General features: G+C 47.0%; 1 protein-coding gene across 1 annotated transcript in view; it reads left to right on the plus strand.

Moving 5' to 3' along the window:
• The window catches only part of SNX24 (sorting nexin 24), a 1,521,972-nt gene that overhangs the window by 1,411,826 nt on the left and 85,582 nt on the right, over positions 1 to 24,564 (plus strand). Inside the window, exon 6 of the mRNA XM_069625579.1 lies at positions 18,254 to 18,318. Within this exon, the coding sequence (XP_069481680.1) occupies positions 18,254 to 18,318 (65 nt within the window). The remainder of the gene's footprint in view (positions 1 to 18,253; positions 18,319 to 24,564) is intronic.

Genomic DNA, 24,564 nt, shown 5'->3' on the forward strand with positions numbered 1-24,564 from the left:
TAACCATAGACAAAATCACCACAATATGCATGAAACAATGATCAGCATTTATTTGCAAAGAAAAGAAAAGTTTTGTCTGAAGGAATTCTTATGTGCCGTGGCACAACACAAATACATATAAAAGTGCATGTATACTCTGCACGGTGGTGGGTTAGTAAAAGGTGGTTACAGAACATTCAGTGTATCGCCATTGTACAGTGAACACTATTAAGTTGATAACAGTCTCTTATACATATTGTTCAAGATCACAAAATATCAAACAGTGTCACAAGTTGATGACAATCTCTTATGTATATTGTTCAGGGTCACAATATACCAAACAGTGTCGACACTTAGATGTGTGTTTCTGGTTCGGTAATTGGTTGGCGGAGCGCAGGGCTGGTAGACATGAGACAGCGCTGCAAGATGGATACCGAACTGTCTTCAGGACGTGTGCATCAGTGGTCAAAATATGGCGTCATCCTACAGTGAGATGGACAACTAGCGTTAAAATGGTGAATTTGTCTAACATTAGTGAAAAAAAGGAATGCAAGGAACACAAGACCTACCAGACAAAGGATAAACGCTCTGGCTGTAGTCCGTAAGTGGGGACAGCTGCTTAAGATGCGGCTAGGGCGGAACTGCATAAATCAGGCGCTCTAGTCTATAATTGAGAGGAAGGACTATTAGGAAAAAGGGCATAGAAATCATGCTCTTACTAATTGCTAATAGCTCAAAAGTACTTCAAAAAAAGGGGGGCACACGCCCCAACGATAGTAAGGACGAGGTGGACACTAAATAAATGAAGTGTGCATGTTGCAGTACAACGTTATTTCATATCTACTGAGTATATGAAAAAATTGAAATACGGCTAGTATGTGAGACCCTTTGACTTCGTCGGCAGAGTTAGCAACAATGGGTGCCGTGACATTGATTCTAGATATGGGCCGGAAGTAGAGTGCCGGTAAGATAGTAAAATGGGGTCCGAGGGGAGTGTATCGGACGAATTTTGTAAAACGGAACACCGAAGTGCGGCCGTGAGCTTACCTATTAGTTAGCCAAGTGAACTGTGTCAGTCGAGATCTGTGCGCAAGCGTAGTGGACAAGCCTCGGTATAAGTCGAGGTATTTGTCAGTGCGCATGCGCCGGGGAGTAATGTCTACGTAGTGCGCCAGTGGGCCAGCCCATCAGGTGCCGTATACTAGATCAGTTCGACAGCGTTGAAGAACATGATTGAATATCCGACATTGTGAAGCTTGCCATTAATCTGGCATGGAAAAATACTGTTTTAACCTTGTATTTTACATGGTGTGTCGTTTGAATATGCCATCTGTGTGCAATAGATTACAGTCACACATAACCCCGTAGATCTGAGGTTGTGCGCAGGCGTGGTGGACAAGTCTCAGTGCGAGACAGCATATTAGTGGCTGTGTATATGCCGTGCGCCTCTATGCTAGTTGTCCATTTGTTATTAATACAAAAAGGCAATAATAACAACATATTAACAGAACAATTCAGATAAACAATGATTTGTGATCTTGTATTACATTGTTTGGCCTGTGGCAACAAAAAGGAAATTATTACACTTTGTTCTAATCAATATATGTCATTGGCAAGGTAATTTAGACACATTGAGAATTGTTTAACAAAGATACAAAAAGGGGACACAGATCTCGGAATCGGCCAGAGGAATGGTTTGAGGAAGAGCACCAAAAAGCTATAATAGTGTAGTCTTTGGTGTGGCGAAACAATGGACTATTTGTTAAAGAAAATATTCCATTCGATCGAGATATTGAGGCCATGTTTCACAGAGTCCAAACGGTAGATCCACTTTTGTTCGAGTTTACGGAGGGCTAGATCTCTATCGCCTCCGCGGAATGGATTTCGGACTGTTTGTAATATTGCCCAGAATAAGTCATTGTGAGTGTGTTTCATTTTCTTATAATGTGCCACCAAAGGTTTGTCATCGACCTGATTTCGTATACACGATCGATGTTCACATATGCGTTGTCTGATTTCTCTTTTTGATTTGCCTATGTATATCAGGTTACACGGGCACTTTATAATGTAAACACACCATTTGGTTTTACAATTGGTGAAGGAATTGAGTGTCCACGGATTTCCTTTGAGGTCAATGGTCTTGATGTTCGCTGTTAGGCTGCAGACAGAACAGTTTCCGCATTTAAAATGGCCTTGCACCGGTGGTAGCTGCCATAGTGTGGTTTGGGTGTTACTGATGGTATCAACCTCAGTGTATGTATGTACAAGGATGTCCTTTAGATTCCGATTGCGTTTGAACGCAAAACGTGGTTTTTCCGGTTTAAAGCAATCTGTATGTAGCTTATCCCAGTGTTTGAGAATCATTTTACGTATAGAATTACTCATGGGGGAAAATGCGCACTCGCAATTGGGTGCCACGACCGCAACAAACATGGTAATCCCCATCTTCAATTTGAGTGATCATGTATTATCATCCAATGAAATTGAAGTCCTGAGTAAAGGCCTAAGTTTTATACCCAGCACCAGTGCAGACAAATTCAATACAGAAGCCGAATTACGCAAATTCTTCCGTACCATTCGGTTACGCTACTACTTCAGAGATAGTCCAGAGAAAGAACCGCCATTATCTACAGGCCTAAGACCACCGTCCACGTTTACGCCACTCTCCTCGATGGTCTGTCCTGAGATCTTATCTTTTGAAAATCGCATACTTTCAGAGATGCATCATCTATTTGACAAACCAATCTATTCTAAAAATAACCTTTCAGCACAACAGAGGTTGGCCCTCAAATCTCTAGAAAACAACAAACTTTTTTTGATCAAACCAGCGGACAAGGGTGGGGGCATTGTCCTCTGGAACAACACTCTCTACGAAACCGAGGTCATGAGACAACTGTCCAACACCAAGTTCTATCGACCAATACCTATGAACCCTACATCTCGGATTCTATCAGAAGTAACTAGCCTGATGTGCCACGCACTTGCAGAAGGTTGGATTGATGATGACGAAAAACTATTCTTAATTAATAACCATCCCATCATCCCGGCTTTCTATTTACTTCCGAAAATCCATAAAAACACATCAAATCCACCAGGTAGGCCCATTGTGGCTGGTATAGGATCAGTCTTGGAACCCTTGTCTATCTACATAGACCATTTTTTGAGACCATTCATCTGCAAAATGCCTTCATACGTTCAAGATACCACATCAATGATTAGGAAATTAGACACCCTACAAGCGAACCAAGACGACCTACTGGTGACACTTGACGTTGAATCTTTGTACACCAGTATCCCACAAAAAGAGTGCATACTAGTGCTCAAAACCTATCTAGACGCCAGAACATCTATGGACCCCCCGACTGCTTTTCTCCTTGAATGCATTCGTTTGGCCTTAATGGAAAACTACTTTATTTTTAAACAAACCTTCTATCAACAGTGCCATGGGACCAGCATGGGCGCCACTTTTGCCCCGGATGTAGCAAATTTGTTCATGGACAATTTTGAAAAGATCTCTATTTACGCTGAACACAACACCTTCAAGAATTCAATTGGCTGCTGGTTACGATATATCGACGACGTGTTTATGATCTGGAAAGGCACAGAGGAGGACCTACACTTATTTCTGAAATGGTTAAACTCCCAAAATGTCTGTATCCAATTCACCATTGACTATAACAAAAACCAGATTCCCTTTCTAGATTTAGAAGTATCCAAGAATCAAGACAATTCCTTGAATACTACGTTATATCGCAAACCAACCTCCAAAAACACTTTGTTAGAGTACTCAAGTTCCCATCCCTTGGGCCTCAAAACGAATCTGCCCTTTGGCCAATTTCTACGTATCAGACGTAATTGTTCCACATTGAGTGAATATGATCTGAAAAGTAAAGAACTAGCAACTAGGCTCAAAGAACGTGGGTATCCTAGCCACATCATCCGTCAGGCAAGAAGAAGAGTCAAACATACCAACCGAGATATCTGCCTCACCCCAACTGTCAGAAACCAATCTAAAGAAAAAATGACCTGCGTTACCACTTTTTCCCCCATGAGTAATTCTATACGTAAAATGATTCTCAAACACTGGGATAAGCTACATACAGATTGCTTTAAACCGGAAAAACCACGTTTTGCGTTCAAACGCAATCGGAATCTAAAGGACATCCTTGTACATACATACACTGAGGTTGATACCATCAGTAACACCCAAACCACACTATGGCAGCTACCACCGGTGCAAGGCCATTTTAAATGCGGAAACTGTTCTGTCTGCAGCCTAACAGCGAACATCAAGACCATTGACCTCAAAGGAAATCCGTGGACACTCAATTCCTTCACCAATTGTAAAACCAAATGGTGTGTTTACATTATAAAGTGCCCGTGTAACCTGATATACATAGGCAAATCAAAAAGAGAAATCAGACAACGCATATGTGAACATCGATCGTGTATACGAAATCAGGTCGATGACAAACCTTTGGTGGCACATTATAAGAAAATGAAACACACTCACAATGACTTATTCTGGGCAATATTACAAACAGTCCGAAATCCATTCCGCGGAGGCGATAGAGATCTAGCCCTCCGTAAACTCGAACAAAAGTGGATCTACCGTTTGGACTCTGTGAAACATGGCCTCAATATCTCGATCGAATGGAATATTTTCTTTAACAAATAGTCCATTGTTTCGCCACACCAAAGACTACACTATTATAGCTTTTTGGTGCTCTTCCTCAAACCATTCCTCTGGCCGATTCCGAGATCTGTGTCCCCTTTTTGTATCTTTGTTAAACAATTCTCAATGTGTCTAAATTACCTTGCCAATGACATATATTGATTAGAACAAAGTGTAATAATTCCCTTTTTGTTGCCACAGGCCAAACAATGTAATACAAGATCACAAATCATTGTTTATCTGAATTGTTCTGTTAATATGTTGTTATTATTGCCTTTTTGTATTAATAACAAATGGACAACTAGCATAGAGGCGCACGGCATATACACAGCCACTAATATGCTGTCTCGCACTGAGACTTGTCCACCACGCCTGCGCACAACCTCAGATCTACGGGGTTATGTGTGACTGTAATCTATTGCACACAGATGGCATATTCAAACGACACACCATGTAAAATACAAGGTTAAAACAGTATTTTTCCATGCCAGATTAATGGCAAGCTTCACAATGTCGGATATTCAATCATGTTCTTCAACGCTGTCGAACTGATCTAGTATACGGCACCTGATGGGCTGGCCCACTGGCGCACTACGTAGACATTACTCCCCGGCGCATGCGCACTGACAAATACTTTGACTTATACCGAGGCTTGTCCACTACGCTTGCGCACAGATCTCGACTGACACAGTTCACTTGGCTAACTAATAGGTAAGCTCACGGCCGCACTTCGGTGTTCCGTTTTACAAAATTCGTCCGATACACTCCCCTCGGACCCCATTTTACTATCTTACCGGCACTCTACTTCCGGCCCATATCTAGAATCAATGTCACGGCACCCATTGTTGCTAACTCTGCCGACGAAGTCAAAGGGTCTCACATACTAGCCGTATTTCAATTTTTTCATATACTCAGTAGATATGAAATAACGTTGTACTGCAACATGCACACTTCATTTATTTAGTGTCCACCTCGTCCTTACTATCGTTGGGGCGTGTGCCCCCCTTTTTTTGAAGTACTTTTGAGCTATTAGCAATTAGTAAGAGCATGATTTCTATGCCCTTTTTCCTAATAGTCCTTCCTCTCAATTATAGACTCGAGCGCCTGATTTATGCAGTTCCGCCCTAGCCGCATCTTAAGCAGCTGTCCCCACTTACGGACTACAGCCAGAGCGTTTATCCTTTGTCTGGTAGGTCTTGTGTTCCTTGCATTCCTTTTTTTCACTAATGTTAGACAAATTCACCATTTTAACGCTAGTTGTCCATCTCACTGTAGGATGACGCCATATTTTGACCACTGATGCACACGTCCTGAAGACAGTTCGGTATCCATCTTGCAGCGCTGTCTCATGTCTACCAGCCCTGCGCTCCGCCAACCAATTACCGAACCAGAAACACACATCTAAGTGTCGACACTGTTTGGTATATTGTGACCCTGAACAATATACATAAGAGATTGTCATCAACTTGTGACACTGTTTGATATTTTGTGATCTTGAACAATATGTATAAGAGACTGTTATCAACTTAATAGTGTTCACTGTACAATGGCGATACACTGAATGTTCTGTAACCACCTTTTACTAACCCACCACCGTGCAGAGTATACATGCACTTTTATATGTATTTGTGTTGTGCCACGGCACATAAGAATTCCTTCAGACAAAACTTTTCTTTTCTTTGCAAATAAATGCTGATCATTGTTTCATGCATATTGTGGTGATTTTGTCTATGGTTAACTACCGACACAGTATTCTTCTTGCAAGGTCCTACCGACCACCCATCACGGTACTGGCTAGGGAAGCCTGTTGACTCTACCCCCTTATAATTGTGTATCTTTTCTACCCTCAAGAGTCAGGCCCCCGAAAAAAGAGGGTTCCTTTGCCCATATATTTTTTCTCCCGTTGGACAACCCTTGGTTGTTGGGCCTCATTTATTTTGATATACATTAAATGGAGAATGTAAATATTGTCAGTTTCTCCGATGATCTATACAAAAGACTTTTAGATACTCCATCACTGCTGGGTGCAACCATACCACCGGCAGCACCGGCGAAAGATCCGGCACTCAATGATTTGGATATTCTGTTACAAAAGAAGAAGAAATCGATCCGCACAGAATCTCATGGGCTACTCATGCTAGAGTACCTTAAAGCTGGGGTCATCCCGGAAGGTTTACAAGTAAAAAATATACCCCGGGTTTTTCTTGATAACCCCCGTTTCTTAAATAAATTCAGTGGTGTTGGCAATAAATGTTCCCGCGACTGGGTCATTTTGGTGATTGAAACAGCTGAAGAGGAAACCAAAAAACAAGATGAAGAACTGAGAACCCTGGAAGATAAAATTAAAACTGAATCCATTATACCAGAGATAAAAACACATCTGGACAAGATTGAAGAAGAAATAAAAACTTTCAAAAAATTCACCATCGATAAAAAATTGTGGAAATTACAGAATGACATAAAAAACTACAAGGAGGAAAAAACATATCCTTATTTGGTCCCAGGATACTACAATCAGTTGAACTCACAAGTCAACGCCAACAGACAAAACACACGAAGACAACAAAAGAATAGGTTTGTCACATTTTCCAATAGCTCGCATAGTAGCGATTCAGATTCAACTGGCACTGGACAAAGCAACACCCCACAGGCCTCAAGTTTTCAAGGGCGAGGACAACGAGGGAGAACCCGTTACCAAGGCCAACATCCAATGCGCACTCGCAATTGGGTGCCACGACCGCAACAAACATGGTAATCCCCATCTTCAATTTGAGTGATCATGTATTATCATCCAATGAAATTGAAGTCCTGAGTAAAGGCCTAAGTTTTATACCCAGCACCAGTGCAGACAAATTCAATACAGAAGCCGAATTACGCAAATTCTTCCGTACCATTCGGTTACGCTACTACTTCAGAGATAGTCCAGAGAAAGAACCGCCATTATCTACAGGCCTAAGACCACCGTCCACGTTTACGCCACTCTCCTCGATGGTCTGTCCTGAGATCTTATCTTTTGAAAATCGCATACTTTCAGAGATGCATCATCTATTTGACAAACCAATCTATTCTAAAAATAACCTTTCAGCACAACAGAGGTTGGCCCTCAAATCTCTAGAAAACAACAAACTTTTTTTGATCAAACCAGCGGACAAGGGTGGGGGCATTGTCCTCTGGAACAACACTCTCTACGAAACCGAGGTCATGAGACAACTGTCCAACACCAAGTTCTATCGACCAATACCTATGAACCCTACATCTCGGATTCTATCAGAAGTAACTAGCCTGATGTGCCACGCACTTGCAGAAGGTTGGATTGATGATGACGAAAAACTATTCTTAATTAATAACCATCCCATCATCCCGGCTTTCTATTTACTTCCGAAAATCCATAAAAACACATCAAATCCACCAGGTAGGCCCATTGTGGCTGGTATAGGATCAGTCTTGGAACCCTTGTCTATCTACATAGACCATTTTTTGAGACCATTCATCTGCAAAATGCCTTCATACGTTCAAGATACCACATCAATGATTAGGAAATTAGACACCCTACAAGCGAACCAAGACGACCTACTGGTGACACTTGACGTTGAATCTTTGTACACCAGTATCCCACAAAAAGAGTGCATACTAGTGCTCAAAACCTATCTAGACGCCAGAACATCTATGGACCCCCCGACTGCTTTTCTCCTTGAATGCATTCGTTTGGCCTTAATGGAAAACTACTTTATTTTTAAACAAACCTTCTATCAACAGTGCCATGGGACCAGCATGGGCGCCACTTTTGCCCCGGATGTAGCAAATTTGTTCATGGACAATTTTGAAAAGATCTCTATTTACGCTGAACACAACACCTTCAAGAATTCAATTGGCTGCTGGTTACGATATATCGACGACGTGTTTATGATCTGGAAAGGCACAGAGGAGGACCTACACTTATTTCTGAAATGGTTAAACTCCCAAAATGTCTGTATCCAATTCACCATTGACTATAACAAAAACCAGATTCCCTTTCTAGATTTAGAAGTATCCAAGAATCAAGACAATTCCTTGAATACTACGTTATATCGCAAACCAACCTCCAAAAACACTTTGTTAGAGTACTCAAGTTCCCATCCCTTGGGCCTCAAAACGAATCTGCCCTTTGGCCAATTTCTACGTATCAGACGTAATTGTTCCACATTGAGTGAATATGATCTGAAAAGTAAAGAACTAGCAACTAGGCTCAAAGAACGTGGGTATCCTAGCCACATCATCCGTCAGGCAAGAAGAAGAGTCAAACATACCAACCGAGATATCTGCCTCACCCCAACTGTCAGAAACCAATCTAAAGAAAAAATGACCTGCGTTACCACTTTTTCCCCCATGAGTAATTCTATACGTAAAATGATTCTCAAACACTGGGATAAGCTACATACAGATTGCTTTAAACCGGAAAAACCACGTTTTGCGTTCAAACGCAATCGGAATCTAAAGGACATCCTTGTACATACATACACTGAGGTTGATACCATCAGTAACACCCAAACCACACTATGGCAGCTACCACCGGTGCAAGGCCATTTTAAATGCGGAAACTGTTCTGTCTGCAGCCTAACAGCGAACATCAAGACCATTGACCTCAAAGGAAATCCGTGGACACTCAATTCCTTCACCAATTGTAAAACCAAATGGTGTGTTTACATTATAAAGTGCCCGTGTAACCTGATATACATAGGCAAATCAAAAAGAGAAATCAGACAACGCATATGTGAACATCGATCGTGTATACGAAATCAGGTCGATGACAAACCTTTGGTGGCACATTATAAGAAAATGAAACACACTCACAATGACTTATTCTGGGCAATATTACAAACAGTCCGAAATCCATTCCGCGGAGGCGATAGAGATCTAGCCCTCCGTAAACTCGAACAAAAGTGGATCTACCGTTTGGACTCTGTGAAACATGGCCTCAATATCTCGATCGAATGGAATATTTTCTTTAACAAATAGTCCATTGTTTCGCCACACCAAAGACTACACTATTATAGCTTTTTGGTGCTCTTCCTCAAACCATTCCTCTGGCCGATTCCGAGATCTGTGTCCCCTTTTTGTATCTTTGTTAAACAATTCTCAATGTGTCTAAATTACCTTGCCAATGACATATATTGATTAGAACAAAGTGTAATAATTCCCTTTTTGTTGCCACAGGCCAAACAATGTAATACAAGATCACAAATCATTGTTTATCTGAATTGTTCTGTTAATATGTTGTTATTATTGCCTTTTTGTATTAATAACAAATGGACAACTAGCATAGAGGCGCACGGCATATACACAGCCACTAATATGCTGTCTCGCACTGAGACTTGTCCACCACGCCTGCGCACAACCTCAGATCTACGGGGTTATGTGTGACTGTAATCTATTGCACACAGATGGCATATTCAAACGACACACCATGTAAAATACAAGGTTAAAACAGTATTTTTCCATGCCAGATTAATGGCAAGCTTCACAATGTCGGATATTCAATCATGTTCTTCAACGCTGTCGAACTGATCTAGTATACGGCACCTGATGGGCTGGCCCACTGGCGCACTACGTAGACATTACTCCCCGGCGCATGCGCACTGACAAATACCTCGACTTATACCGAGGCTTGTCCACTACGCTTGCGCACAGATCTCGACTGACACAGTTCACTTGGCTAACTAATAGGTAAGCTCACGGCCGCACTTCGGTGTTCCGTTTTACAAAATTCGTCCGATACACTCCCCTCGGACCCCATTTTACTATCTTACCGGCACTCTACTTCCGGCCCATATCTAGAATCAATGTCACGGCACCCATTGTTGCTAACTCTGCCGACGAAGTCAAAGGGTCTCACATACTAGCCGTATTTCAATTTTTTCATATACTCAGTAGATATGAAATAACGTTGTACTGCAACATGCACACTTCATTTATTTAGTGTCCACCTCGTCCTTACTATCGTTGGGGCGTGTGCCCCCCTTTTTTTTTTTGAAGTACTTTTGAGCTATTAGCAATTAGTAAGAGCATGATTTCTATGCCCTTTTTCCTAATAGTCCTTCCTCTCAATTATAGACTCGAGCGCCTGATTTATGCAGTTCCGCCCTAGCCGCATCTTAAGCAGCTGTCCCCACTTACGGACTACAGCCAGAGCGTTTATCCTTTGTCTGGTAGGTCTTGTGTTCCTTGCATTCCTTTTTTTCACTAATGTTAGACAAATTCACCATTTTAACGCTAGTTGTCCATCTCACTGTAGGATGACGCCATATTTTGACCACTGATGCACACGTCCTGAAGACAGTTCGGTATCCATCTTGCAGCGCTGTCTCATGTCTACCAGCCCTGCGCTCCGCCAACCAATTACCGAACCAGAAACACACATCTAAGTGTCGACACTGTTTGGTATATTGTGACCCTGAACAATATACATAAGAGATTGTCATCAACTTGTGACACTGTTTGATATTTTGTGATCTTGAACAATATGTATAAGAGACTGTTATCAACTTAATAGTGTTCACTGTACAATGGCGATACACTGAATGTTCTGTAACCACCTTTTACTAACCCACCACCGTGCAGAGTATACATGCACTTTTATATGTATTTGTGTTGTGCCACGGCACATAAGAATTCCTTCAGACAAAACTTTTCTTTTCTTTGCAAATAAATGCTGATCATTGTTTCATGCATATTGTGGTGATTTTGTCTATGGTTAACTACCGACACAGTATTCTTCTTGCAAGGTCCTACCGACCACCCATCACGGTACTGGCTAGGGAAGCCTGTTGACTCTACCCCCTTATAATTGTGTACCGACTGTGTGGTTGCCATCAACGCGGAGGGGGTGGCAACCCGCGACGTCCTGAAGATCAAGAAGCGCTGGGAGGACTTGAGGTCCAGGACCCTTGTGAAGGCCCGGCGCCTCGTGGAGGGGGGCCGGGGCCGCATGAGTACCATCCAGATGAGGGTCCTGGAACGCGTACGCCCAGCGCTCCACGCCCAGATCCTTGAGAGGGAGGCCCGTCTGGAGTTGAGCGGTAAGTGTCCATGCATTACTGTGTGTGACAGGGCATGTTGCGGTGTGCTGGTTCTATGATACTTGCCTGTATGTGTGCCATAGCCCATGTATGCATGTATGTGTGCAGGGACATCATGGTAATGCATGTGCGACCAGTGATGTGTGATGCACATGGTTGTTGCATGTGTTGAAATGCCGCATGGGGAGCCCTAATCAGATTATGAACATGAGAGCATGCCAGTCTCTGTACCTGAACATGGGTGGGGGTGAGGGATGGGTGCTGATGCCAGGTACATATATGGTAGCCATGTCTGTGTGCCTGACCTGCGTGTCTGTGACTTGTGCATGCCATGGATGCATGACACATGTGTGTGACAATGCAGAGATTCAGTAAAGCAGCAAAATTACCCTTGTATCCGCTGTGTTTGGTGTGTTTGGGGCCAGATGGATGTGACTGAGGTGATGTGTGTGCATGTGATGGCCATGAGCCATGATGCATGTGAGTTACATATCATTGAATGTTTCAAGAGTCCATTGGACATGCATGGAAATGTCCATGGCATGCACCATGCCTGTTACTGTGTGTGTTTTGCCTGGACTGGCCCATGTGTTGTGGAGGGACATGATGGACGTGTACTTTGACAGTGGTGCTCATCTGCTATTACTTCCTGTCTAGGGGACCATTGTACAGTGCCCTGATGCTTGTGTTCTTTGTCTCCCTCTACGCAGCGGCTAGTGAAGAAGAGGGCGGAGACGGCGCTGTGGAGCAAGGCGGCGGGGATGCCCCCACGGCTGCAGCGGAAGGGGTGGGTGAGCCCCCACAGGGGCCTGCTACGGTGGGAGACGGTGAGGAGCCATCCAGGTTGGTGGTTTGCACAGAGGAGGAGGAGGCCGCCACTGGGGCACACATGGGGCCTGGTGGGGGCATCCCTGCTGGTGCAAGTGGTGCAGTCCAGGGCCAGGGGCAGGAGGCAGCACAGGTCACCGTGGAGGGGCCTGTGCATGTCGCTGTCCCTGACCCTGTGAGTGCACCACCATGCACCAGCAGGGATGCCCCGTCCCAGGCCTGTCCGCAGGTAGAGGGGATGTCCATGTCACCTGACTCCCCTCCACCTGCGGACGTGGGAACCCCTGGCCGTGCGGAGAAGGTCCTGATTGGGGTCGCGTTGCGCACGGCTGCGATTCGTGATGCCGTGCGTGCTTCCCGGGAGGAGCACGCACGTCATCACGAAGTGCACCGTGCCGACGTGGCCCAATTGGGATCGGCCATGTTCGGGGGTTTCCTGCATGTGTTGGCCAATGTGGCGGCCCTCTCCTCCTCTGTGCAGGCTATCCACCAGTCGTTCTCCTTGCCGTCTTCCAGCCCAGATGCCACCAGGGCCCCCTGTGGACCTGCCCCGACCAATGCAGCCAGCTCGGTGGGGATCCCATCCCTGCCACAGTCGGGAGTCAGAGATCCAGCAGGGGTGGACACCAGAGCAACTGGACCCCAGCAGATGGAGGATGTGACGGCATCATCGGGCAGGGCACGTGCACGACGGCGTCGGTGGTTTCCATCAGCCTGGATGCCGTCGTGCTGGCACAGGCAGTTGCGTCGGAGGCAGCAGCAGGCTCCACGTGGGAGGCATCATGGCTCGGGGCCATCAACATCAGGGGTGCAGGCATCGGCCGGAGGGCAGGAGAACCCTGGAATGGGAGTGGCTTCCGTGTGGGAGAGGTTGTGCCAGCGGATAGGTGCGGAGCGGCAGCGGGCAGAGGAGGAACGGCTCACGATGGTCAGGGCGGAGGACTCCATGCGGAGGGCGCTGAGGCGGGCTGAGTGCCTCGAGGGTCTTCGCAGGGAGTTTGAGCTTGACACTGCGTTATCCCTGCGGGACCTCGGGGCCAGGGAACATGCCCGCCTCCAAGCCATTGAGCAGGAGTTCGAGGATGCCCTGGCCCATGACAACAACCAGTGAGCCGTCCGAATAGCCCGCTGCCTTTGTATATAGTTGTATAGTTAGGGTTAGGTTTCCTTTGTTTTTTTGAATTTTTTTTGGGTTGCGATTGGACAATGCACCACTTTTTTGTATATAGTTCCCTTTTTAGTTAGTAGTCAGTTAGGTTTAATTTGGTAGGGCTCATGGACCCAGGATTATCTTCTTGATTGGCTTATTTTATTTTTTTAAAATTTTTTCATGGACATTCATCTTGTTTTGTTTGATTTGCTTTGTGTTTTTTCTTATTTGCTGTTCAATACATATTATTTTTTTAATCTTCAATGTGTGGTATCATCTCATTGCTTTCAGGCATGTCATGTTGGGTGTTTTGACATTCACTTGCAGCCATTGTGTGTGACAGACATGTGTTAAATTGCATTATTTACATTGGGGGTGTAACATGTAATTGCCTTTGATATGTGGGTGGGTGTGATAGTTGGTTGGGCCTTTTGGCAGGGGAGGATGGGCATTACGGACATGATTGGGGAATGTTGGGACCCAGGTGCAGGGGGGCATGGATTGGACATGGGTGGGGGCCTGCTGGCAGGTGCCCCACAGTGCTGGGGGGTGGGGGTGGTGGGAGACATGAGTTGGACATGGGTGGGGGCCTGCTGGCAGGTGCCCCACAGTGCTGGGGGGTGGGGGTGGTGGGAGACATGAGTTGGACATGGGTGGGGGCCTGCTGGCAGGTGCCCCACAGTGCTGGGGGGTGGGGGTGGTTGGAGACATGAGTTGGACATGGGTGGGGGCCTGCTGGCAGGTGCCCCACAGTGCTGGGGGGTGGGGGTGGTGGGAGACATGAGTGGGGCCCTGGTGTAGGGTGACCCTGGTGGCTGGGGTTTGGGGGTGGTGGGTGACATGAGTTGGACATGGGTGGGGGCCTGCTGGCAGGTGCCCCACAGTGCTGGGGGGTGGGGGTGGTGGGAGACATGAGTGGGGCCCTGGTGGAGGGTGACCCTGGTGGCTGGGGTTTGGGGGTGGTGGGAGACATGAGTTGGACATGGGTGGGGGCCTGCTGGCAGGTGCCCCACAGTGCTGGGGGGTGGGGGTGGTGGGAGACATGAGTTGGACATGGGTGGGGGCCTGCTGGCAGGTGCCCCACAGTGCTGGGGGGTGGGGGTGGTGGGAGACATGAGTTGGACATGGGTGGGGGCCTGCTGGCAGGTGCCCCACAGTGCTGGGGGGTGGGGGTGGTGGGAGACATGAGTTGGACATGGGTGGGGGCCTGCTGGCAGGTGCCCCACAGTGCTGGGGGGTGGGGGTGGTGGGAGACATGAGTTGGACATGGGTGGGGGCCTGCTGGCAGGTGCCCCACAGTGCTGGGGGGTGGGGGTGGTGGGAGACATGAGTTGGACATGGGTGGGGGACTGCTGGCATGTGCCCCACAGTGCTGGGGGGTGGGGGTGCAAGGGGACATGTGTTGGTGTTCATTAGTTCAAGGAGACATGTGCCTTTGCTGGGGGGCATGCCCATGTTGGGTGGGCTGCCTGCGGGACATGACCAGGGATGCAGGGTAGTCCCCTGTGGTGTGGGCTGCCTGCAGGGGCCGTGGAGGGTGTACAGGGTACACCTGGGAGGACCCACACTGTCAAATCACATGTGGGACTCCCCGGCACCCCTGAAATACACGTACCGTGCAGAAATCGCGTGTAAAACTTCCCGCGCACCCCTGAAATACACGCGCCCAGGCTATTCGCGTGTAAAACTTCCCGCGCACCCCTGAAATACACGCGCCCAGGCTATTCGCGTGTGAAACTTCCCGCGCACCCCTGAAATACACGCGCCCAGGCTATTCGCGTGTAAAACTTCCCGCGCACCCCTGAAATACACGCGCCCAGGCTATTCGCGTGTGGGACTTCCCGCGCACCCCTGAAATACACGCGCCCAGGCTATTCGCGTGTGGGACTTCCCGCGCACCCCTGAAATACACGGGCCCAGGCTATTCGCGTGTGGAACTTCCCGCGAACCCCTGAAATACACGCGCCCAGCCTATTCGCGTGTGGAACTTCCCGCGCACCCCTGAAATACACGCGCCCAGCCTATTCGCGTGTGGAACTTCACGCGAACCCCTGAAATACACGTAGCCCGCTCCCCCAGGCCCGATCGCGTGTGGAACTTCACGCGAACCCCTGTAATACACGTAGCCCGCTCCCCCAGGCCCGATCGCGTGAGGAACTTCACGCGAACCCCTGTAATACACGTAGCCCGCTCCCCCAGGCCCGATCGCGTGAGGAACTTCACGCGAACCCCTGTAATACACGTAGCCCGCTCCCCCAGGCCCGATCGCGTGTGGAAATTCCCGCGCACCCCTCAAATTCACGCGCCAAGGCTATTCGCGTGTAAAACTTCCCGCGCACCCCTGAAATACACGCGCCCAGGCTATTCGCGTGTGGGACTTCCCGCGCACCCCTGAAATACACGCGCCCAGGCTATTCGCGTGTGGGACTTCCCGCGCACCCCTGAAATACACGGGCCCAGGCTATTCGCGTGTGGAACTCCCCGCGCACCCCTGAAATACACGCGCCCAGGCTATTCGCGTGTGGAACTCCCCGCGCACCCCTCAAATTCACGCGCACAGGCTATTCGCGTGTGGTACTTCCCGCGCACCCCTCAAATTCACGCGCCCAGGCTATTCGCGTGTGGAACTTCCCGCGAACCCCTGAAATACACGCGCCCAGCCTATTCGCGTGTGGAACTTCCCGCGCACCCCTGAAATACACGCGCCCAGCCTATTCGCGTGTGGAACTTCACGCGAACCCCTGAAATACACGTAGCCCGCTCCCCCAGGCCCGATCGCGTGTGGAACTTCACGCGAACCCCTGTAATACACGTAGCCCGCTCCCCCAGGCCCGATCGCGTGTGGAACTTCACGCGAACCCCTGAAATACACGTAGCCCGCTCCCCCAGGCCCGATCGCGTGAGGAACTTCACGCGAACCCCTGTAATACACGTAGCCCGCTCCCCCAGGCCCGATCGCGTGAGGAACTTCACGCGAACCCCTGTAATACACGTAGCCCGCTCCCCCAGGCCCGATCGTGTGAATAACTTCACGCGAACCCCTGTGATGCACGTACCCTGCAAATCGCGTGTGACACTTCCCGCGCATCCCGGTATACATGCACACGTATTTTTTGTCAGCGGGTGTCCGTGTTTGTGGGTACCCCTTTGCACGTCATTTTTCCTGGAGGGCCACAGTATGGGACATTCATCATGGCAGTATATAGGTGCTATTTGTTGGCGCACCTTTTGGCGCACATTTCTTACAGCCGCAGAGACGCTACCGCCTCCTTTCTTGTGGCGGTCGTGTTTGTGCCTGTGCGCTGGTTTGAGCGTGCGCTTTTTTCCCCTATTCTATTCCATGAATACGTGTTGTAGGCGAGCGTGTGGGCGTTCCGCGCACTTGTGCCCTGTACTTCCCCCGTGACGCCCACGTTTTGGCAAGTTGTTCCCCATTCCGAGTGTTACGCCCGTGTTCCGCCTACTTTTATTGCGTGCGCCGCGCTATGTGCGAATTTCGCTGTGGCCTGTGCGATTTTCGCTGTGACCTGGCGCACGCTGTTAGATGGCCTGTGCGCCAACGTGCGCCAACGTGCGCCGCGCACTTTTTTTTCGCACATCCGCTGGTTTTCTCGCGCACGGCCTTCCATGAATCGACGTGCGCTGCTTTTCGTGCGATTTTCGCACGTTCACTGCGATTTTCGCTATTTCACTGCGAATCGCACGTTTTTGCCCACTTGCGCCGCGCTAATTATTCCATGAATCGGCCTCTATATGTGTATTTATAAAGTGATTAATAAGGGAGGCAAATACCCTGTTAATTAATCTAATAAGATGTAAAAACACGCTGACTAGTAGTTACATTCCTCTGATCAATGGCACGCAGAGGTTGCAAGCAACAATGTCAGGGTAAGAATAGCACACAAAGGTCGGCATACATTATGCCGCTGCAACGGGAAGGATGAAAGGTGGCGTAAATACTAAGAAACGATGAAGAAAAAGATACAAAATTGACGGTAAACATATTTTCCCCCAAACATGGCGTTCATTATTTAAAAACATCGTAAACCTCTCCAGAGTTATCGTATTTAGATTTTTAGGAAGTTACATTGTGTTTATTTGAGCCGTGTTGGATTTAGGGTTAATACTGTGTATGATCCAAAGCTACTGCTGGAATTGTGATGTTTGTTTCTTTATGACAGATGCCAAGCTGCAAATCTACTGTTCTACTGAAGAAACGTGTTTCTTGCTAATTAAAAAAAAACTAGCCATTCTCTCTATTCAAAACAAGTTTTCCCATGGATCGTACCCAGAAATGTATTTTTTTTCCCTGTGTGCTGTTCCTTCAGATCTCACCGATAAGCAACCAAACAGAATAGCCACCCTTCATGCACTGACTAAAAAGAGCAAAATAATGTCTCTGCCCTGCTCACCTTAACAAAAGTCACTTGTCACACGTCTGGGTTGAATCGTGCATGTTCACTTTTTCTAACACAGTTTGGCCACGTCACTTTATCAAAGATGGTTTGTTTTATCTTCTCTGCTTTTCCTCCCTGGATACTAATATAACTGTTTTGACCTTTCCAGCAAACTGTCCCACCAGCCCGTGCTGCTGTTCCTGAGGGATCCATATGTCTTGCCCACGGCCAACGGTAATCAAACCTGTCATCTGTTAACAACTTTTCACTGATCTGGCCCTCGCCGCATCACCCACGTTATTAGTAATACACAACGTGCCTGCAGAGTGACGCTAGCTCGCGCTGCGCGCCTAGCTTTTCATCCGGAGGGGATCCCACTGAAGAGAATTGACCGTTTATTTTGGCTACTCTATTTCGTAGTCACATAGAGAAACCCTGTTTTCATGGTTTGCTTTGGGGTGTTATTTTTTGTGTGGGGGAGGGGGTGGGCAGGGTTGTTTGTGTGTGTGTTTCACTATACTGTACATCTACATATCAGTGATACCCAGTTAAATGTAACGCACATTATATGTGAGTATCTTTCACATGCATTACATGTTTGCTTTGCACATTTTGTTCTGTGGAAAAGTTTTGTATTTTTATGGCCCACATGTATGTTTGAGACGCAGCTATACCATCAGAGTATTCACCATTGGCAAGCATTGTTCTACTCTAAAGCTCCTTAGAATGCCAGTGGTAAGCTTAGATTAGAGTGGGGGGAAACGTGAAGCACAAATGTGCACTGTTTCCACATGGGTGGACATGATATGCCATCATAAAGACAATTTAGAACGTGTATGTATATAGCAAGGACATAATCACGTGCTAGCTATCTAAGGAGATGTTTGATAAGTAAGCAATAATACACAATAGGATGTGTGGCAGCAAGCATTGACACATGCTTCAGTCCATTGTGAGGCACAAGCCCAAGTGCTTTCTAATGTTTAAAGTGTCTGTCTACCTTTAGGACACACCCCATAGAGAAAGCTATTTTATAACACATCAGTTTTATATTTCAATGGATTGCATTCTCCCGCAGATTTCTCATCAGCCATGCCAGCGTCAACTGCTTGTAAACTTTTTTGACAGAGAGCGTAGTATGATTCGACTCGATCATCGACTCCTTGACTCGACCGTGCCCCTCTTCGGCACCGGGCGTGACGTTTGCCGGCATATATACTTAGTCACTATGCTCCCTGTACCTCAGTTCCTTTTTTCAGTGCGCTCAGCACGCTGCTATTTTGAATGTTCTTGTGTCAAATTTGATTGACTTTTGTCGATATGTCCGCTCCTAAGGCGTCCGGGTACAAGCTTTGCCAACATGACAACTATAAGATGTCGATCACTGACCCGCATGGCATCTGCATGTGGCGTCTCAGTAAAGATCACGATATCAAGGAGTGTGGCCCGTGCCAACAAATGAATCCCAAATTGCTGAGGGTGCGATCAGCTAAATTAGCGCTCGGGCAGCCTCCATCAAAGACCCCAGCTCGTTTGACCATCAGCCCATTGGGAAAAGAGACAGAGGGACCCAGGCCCAAAAAGGCAGACAGGTGTCATAAAAAAGTCATTCATCCTCCGTGTCCTCCTATAAGAAAAAGCTATGCCATCGATGCGCGCACAACGCTGATTCTTCGGACGATCGCAGTAAGGTCTGCACAAATCCGGCCATGTCGAAGGAAGAGTGGGAGACATTAAATGAGCAAATGCTCCAAATGTTTAAGACGGCTGCAGCAGGTACTACTTCAGTCTCTGCGCTGCAGGCCCCCACAGCACCAGTTGCTCCCGGAGGTTCCAGCGCCAAGGTAGCCAAGTTTGGTCCTACACCCTCGTGCTCGACCACGATGATCGAGAAATCGGCCATGACGCCGAAGGGCCCTGAGTTACTGGCGCTGAGTTGCCTGGTGGGAACAATGCCATGGACGTCTGCACCGACAGCTGATTGTTCCTTTATCCCCAATTCATGTCTGACATTCTTCTACAGCATTCGGCCGGTTTCTGATGATGAAGAACACTAGGTGCCATTTGCCCCAGAGCCTATGGGCAGACTTCCTGGAGGAGGCAACTATTTTAACGACTAGGTGGATTTGATTTCCATGGCTGAAAGGCTTCAGGACGCAAGTGGGTTGGATATATCTCCTGATCTTGGCATGCAGCAGTCTGCTCCTTACGGTCACCCTAATGCACAGTACCGAAGGACTGTGGAGATGGTGGTTGAGGCCTTGGGTCTGGGCGCTCCAGCAAAGCCCCTGTCAGCCTATGACCTTACAGACATGCTTGATAAGTGTCTGCAAATGGAGAGGGCACTGCCTTTTAATGCAGCCACCCCAGACCCCATTTCGACATTTTGGCTGAGACCATGCTCCACTCCAGTTGCAGATACAGAGTTTACCATAAAATATAAGCCGGCTAGGGGGTATTTGCCCTTTCAGTCTTCCCACCCCGTGTCAAAATGCCTAGCTGTACAAGCTGCTACAGTAAGCTCCCAATCAGCCACTTCAACCTCTAACCTTCCTGCCAATAGGGAATCTAAGAAAACTGATGCCCTAGCTAAGAAGATCTTTGCCTAGGGCAGCATGGCCTTCAAGGCAGTCGATGCATCCTGTGCATTCGCCAAGTGCTCCCACGGGCTGTGGTGACTCATAGCAGAAGCAGCAGAGCACATCCTAGCTGGTGAGATGAGGGATGGGTTCTTGCGGATCACTGATGATGGCAAAGTGGTGGCATCCCAAACACTGCAGACTGCGTAGGCCATGCAGTGGGGTTGTCCACTGTGTTAAGGTCAGCATACCTTCACTGCTCGGGTTTCTCGCAGAACGTCCAAGCTAAGCTGTTCAAAATAGCTTTCGACATTGTGCACCTCTTCAGCATGGATGAGTCCGGCAAGTTGAGCCTAGGGTCTGTTTGGCTGTCATCCCATTAGTTTGGTGTGCTTTTCCTAGTGTTCCCGTGCATTGGAGATGGCAAAGGGAGGAGCCGAATTGGGTACACATCGACTGCGAGGTCTTCATAAAGACTACCAAAGTTCCCTTGCAGTGATGAGCACGGCTAGTTGAGCCTGGGGTCTGTTTGGCCGTCAGTTCAGCGCTGAACGATTTGTCTTGGAGATTTCCAGAAAAACTCAGTGTATATATACACTCAAGCACCACGCTGCCCACTTCTGACCCTGCTCGATAACGCATATTTTAGTCTAAGCAGCAGCGAGCTTAAGACAGCATGTAGGCTCGGAAAAGCACGGGCCGGTATGTCGTACCTCTAAACCCAATATATCGGGTGTAGTGGGGCGCATATTCTGCCTGTCAGCCTGCATTATTTGGCCGTAGGTTACACATTTTTAGAGCGCTCACGGTGGCCTATCATTTATGGCAAGCTGAGTCCATAGGTCCTTTGGCAATTTGGTGTTGATCACCACGCACAGACCCGCAACGAGCGCTTGTGAGAAGTCGGGTGCTTGGGCTACGTTGTTGCAGTCAGTGAGCTGCACATGGCCTGCTCTTAGCTACATTTACTTTGTTTGACAAAGACGAGCATACTTAAGTTGCCAACCCTCTACCTCAAAACAGTTGACTAATACGTGCAAGAGCGAGGTAAGGGAGTCAGACTTTGGCAGCCCTTTCAGGCGTCGGGCGTGCCTCGCTCCGGACTGGATTTAATTGGATTGCCTGCACCTTCCATTGCTTGAGGGCCATCCATGGGATTTGGGAGCTCCACAACGGATGATTCCTTGACTTCAGTGTCTCCACTGATTTCATTTACTATATGGAAGCATTTTGTATTTTATTAGTATTTTCTTTTTATCATGGCAGGCATGTTCCAATTGTTTGAAAAAAAAATGTTTTCATTGTTAGGGACCGGTTTTAATATTGGTTTTAGAAATGTATACTCTTTCAGGAATATATATCAAGTGTTGGGATACCATTAGTGTGAGTGTAATGCGTGCAGTGTAGGTATGGGCGGGTGAGTGGAGGTTGTCCTTAGCCAGTGTTTATTTTGGGCTCCTTCCATCAGATTCTAGCATTACTCTATTGCTGTGTCCACTTTACAATTTGCACTTTAGCTGTTTGCTGCTTTTTGTGATGGCTGGTTCCCATTTGGGTTTTTCTTTCTACTGTGGCTGCCGTTGTTGTACGGCAGTGATATGATATGACAGGGCATTTATAACGTGCCTATACACAAGTGTGTCAAGTGGGAGGAAGGTTTAGCAAGTCCTATTAAGGTTTCCAACCAACTTTTATATATCCGAGGTCGGAGTGGCTCTGGATGGAGTAAAATTGTTGCTGCTGAAGCTGAACAGAACCAACATTAGTTGGATTCTTTATGCCGACGATATAGTCTTATTGGATTTGACACCCATAGGATTACAGCGCAAGCTAAATGCATTGAAGGCCTATACCGAAGTTAACGGATTAGAAATAAACATTGCAAAATCTGAGATCCTGGTGCTGGAAAACCTAAAGGGAAGGACAAACAAAAAGAAAAACTATCGATGGATATTGGGAACCGACTGCTTGAAGCAAGTAACATGCAGTAGATACCTGGGCACGTACATAAACTCCAGTATAAATGATGAACTGATGGTAAAAAAAAAAAACGTTAAGTAAATGCAAACAACTGACAGACCAAGGCATCACTCTACAAAGAATGTACGGCAAATTCTCGTATAAACCTGGTATAAACTTTTATAAGAGCAAAGTGGTACCAGCTCTAGTCTTTGGTGCAGAAGGCATGTTTGGATGCTCAAACCAGATTTGGTCTCGATGCAAAGGTACCTTTTGGAAGAGAATGCTACAACTACCCCAAGGATGCCCAACGGCATGTGTTCTGTATGAAGTGAGCGTGGCCACAATGAACGCTAGAATAATGTGGAACATGTTAACATTATACAGCAAGACAATTGAAGAAAGCATTCTCCCACAATTCGAAGAACGAGCCTGTACTTCAACAATGGAGACAAACATGTAAAGATATCTTAAAACATCTAGATTCAGACAAAAAAGACCCTAACATGCAATCCAAACACTGTACAAAAAAAAAAAATGATTGCAACTTGATTGGATTGAAACAATAGAGAAGAGAGCGAATCATAAATGCATGAAAAATTCACCCACAGAATCAAAGAGCCTCAATAGTATACCAAAATACATGGAATCATTCCTGAGTAAGCGTTTACGGTAAAATGATCTGAAATTCAGGCTGAATCTATATGAAACAAAAGAAATTCAAAGACAAAGGGCCTGATCACGATGTTGGCGGTAAAGCTAACGCTATTAGCGCGGGGGCTATTAGCGCGACCGCCATAGCCCCTGGCGCTAATAGCGCGGGATGACGAGTTGGGCGGACTTGGAAGTCCCCATTCCCCATTGAGCCCATTCGGGAATGCCCCATTCCCCATTGGGCTCAATGGGGAAAATTTGTGCTCTTACCGCCGGCGGATTTCCCGCCGGCGGTAATAGCGCGAATTTCCAGTGGATTTCCCCCCAACCAAGAGCTGGGGCGAAATCCGCCGAAGCCCCGATTCGGCGGACCCTTAAATCCGGTGGTAATAGCGCTACCGCTGGATTTAAGGGTTACCGCCGAGGTCGTGATCAGGCCCAAAGACACAATCTGCAAGTGGAAGATGTAAAATGTCACTGCTGCCAGCGTGAAGACGAAACATTAAAGGATAGTTCCGGGACTTTTTTTTTATTGTCCCTACGGTTCGGCCATGTGTTTTTAAGCATAACTCGGTAGATCGTAGAAACCTTTCCCATGGACCTTACCCGACTTTTCGTCCATTATCGCACTCGAAATCAGCCGCCATTTTCTGATAATCCTATCATTTCCCCCCATCGCCCTGGCTCACCTGCTTTTGCGGCACTAAATCAAATCCCCCGCCCCTGAAACAGACTTTATCAAAACATTCATATTCCCCGCCTCTATCCGTGACGTGACTGTGCTGCGTAGGCAAACGCGCCCAGGCGTCTTCTACGCGACTCCACACAGAACCCGGAAATCAACACAGATTAGTTCACAACACAGCGCGCAACAATTCGGAATATGAAACTGTACTTTTAAATCAAACCGCAAGATTGTAAATTTGGTAAAGTACATTTATTTGACATCAAATGTTTTGAGAATATTCAGCGATTTTCATTTTTATTTGCTCACGTTCCAAAAAGTTCGTTTTGAGGCACGCGATGTTCCTTTGCTGTACACAGGGTCTTAGATCATCTCACAATACAGCGCCACAATTCGGAATATGAAACTGTGGTTTAAAAGCAAACGGCAAGATTGTACATTTGGCAAAGTACATTTATTGGACATCAAATGTTTAGAGAATATTCAGCGATTTGCGTTTTTCTTTGCTCTCGATCCAAAATAGTTAGTCTTGAGGCAAGCGATGTTCGTGTGCAGTACACAGGGTGTTGGTTTACGATAAAATAAGCTCTTCGGTCGCACTGA

Source organism: Ambystoma mexicanum, chromosome 6p (genome assembly GCF_040938575.1).
Source record: "Ambystoma mexicanum isolate Mex_15411 chromosome 6p, UKY_AmexF1_1, whole genome shotgun sequence".
In the NCBI taxonomy this organism is placed as follows: domain Eukaryota; kingdom Metazoa; phylum Chordata; class Amphibia; order Caudata; family Ambystomatidae; genus Ambystoma; species Ambystoma mexicanum.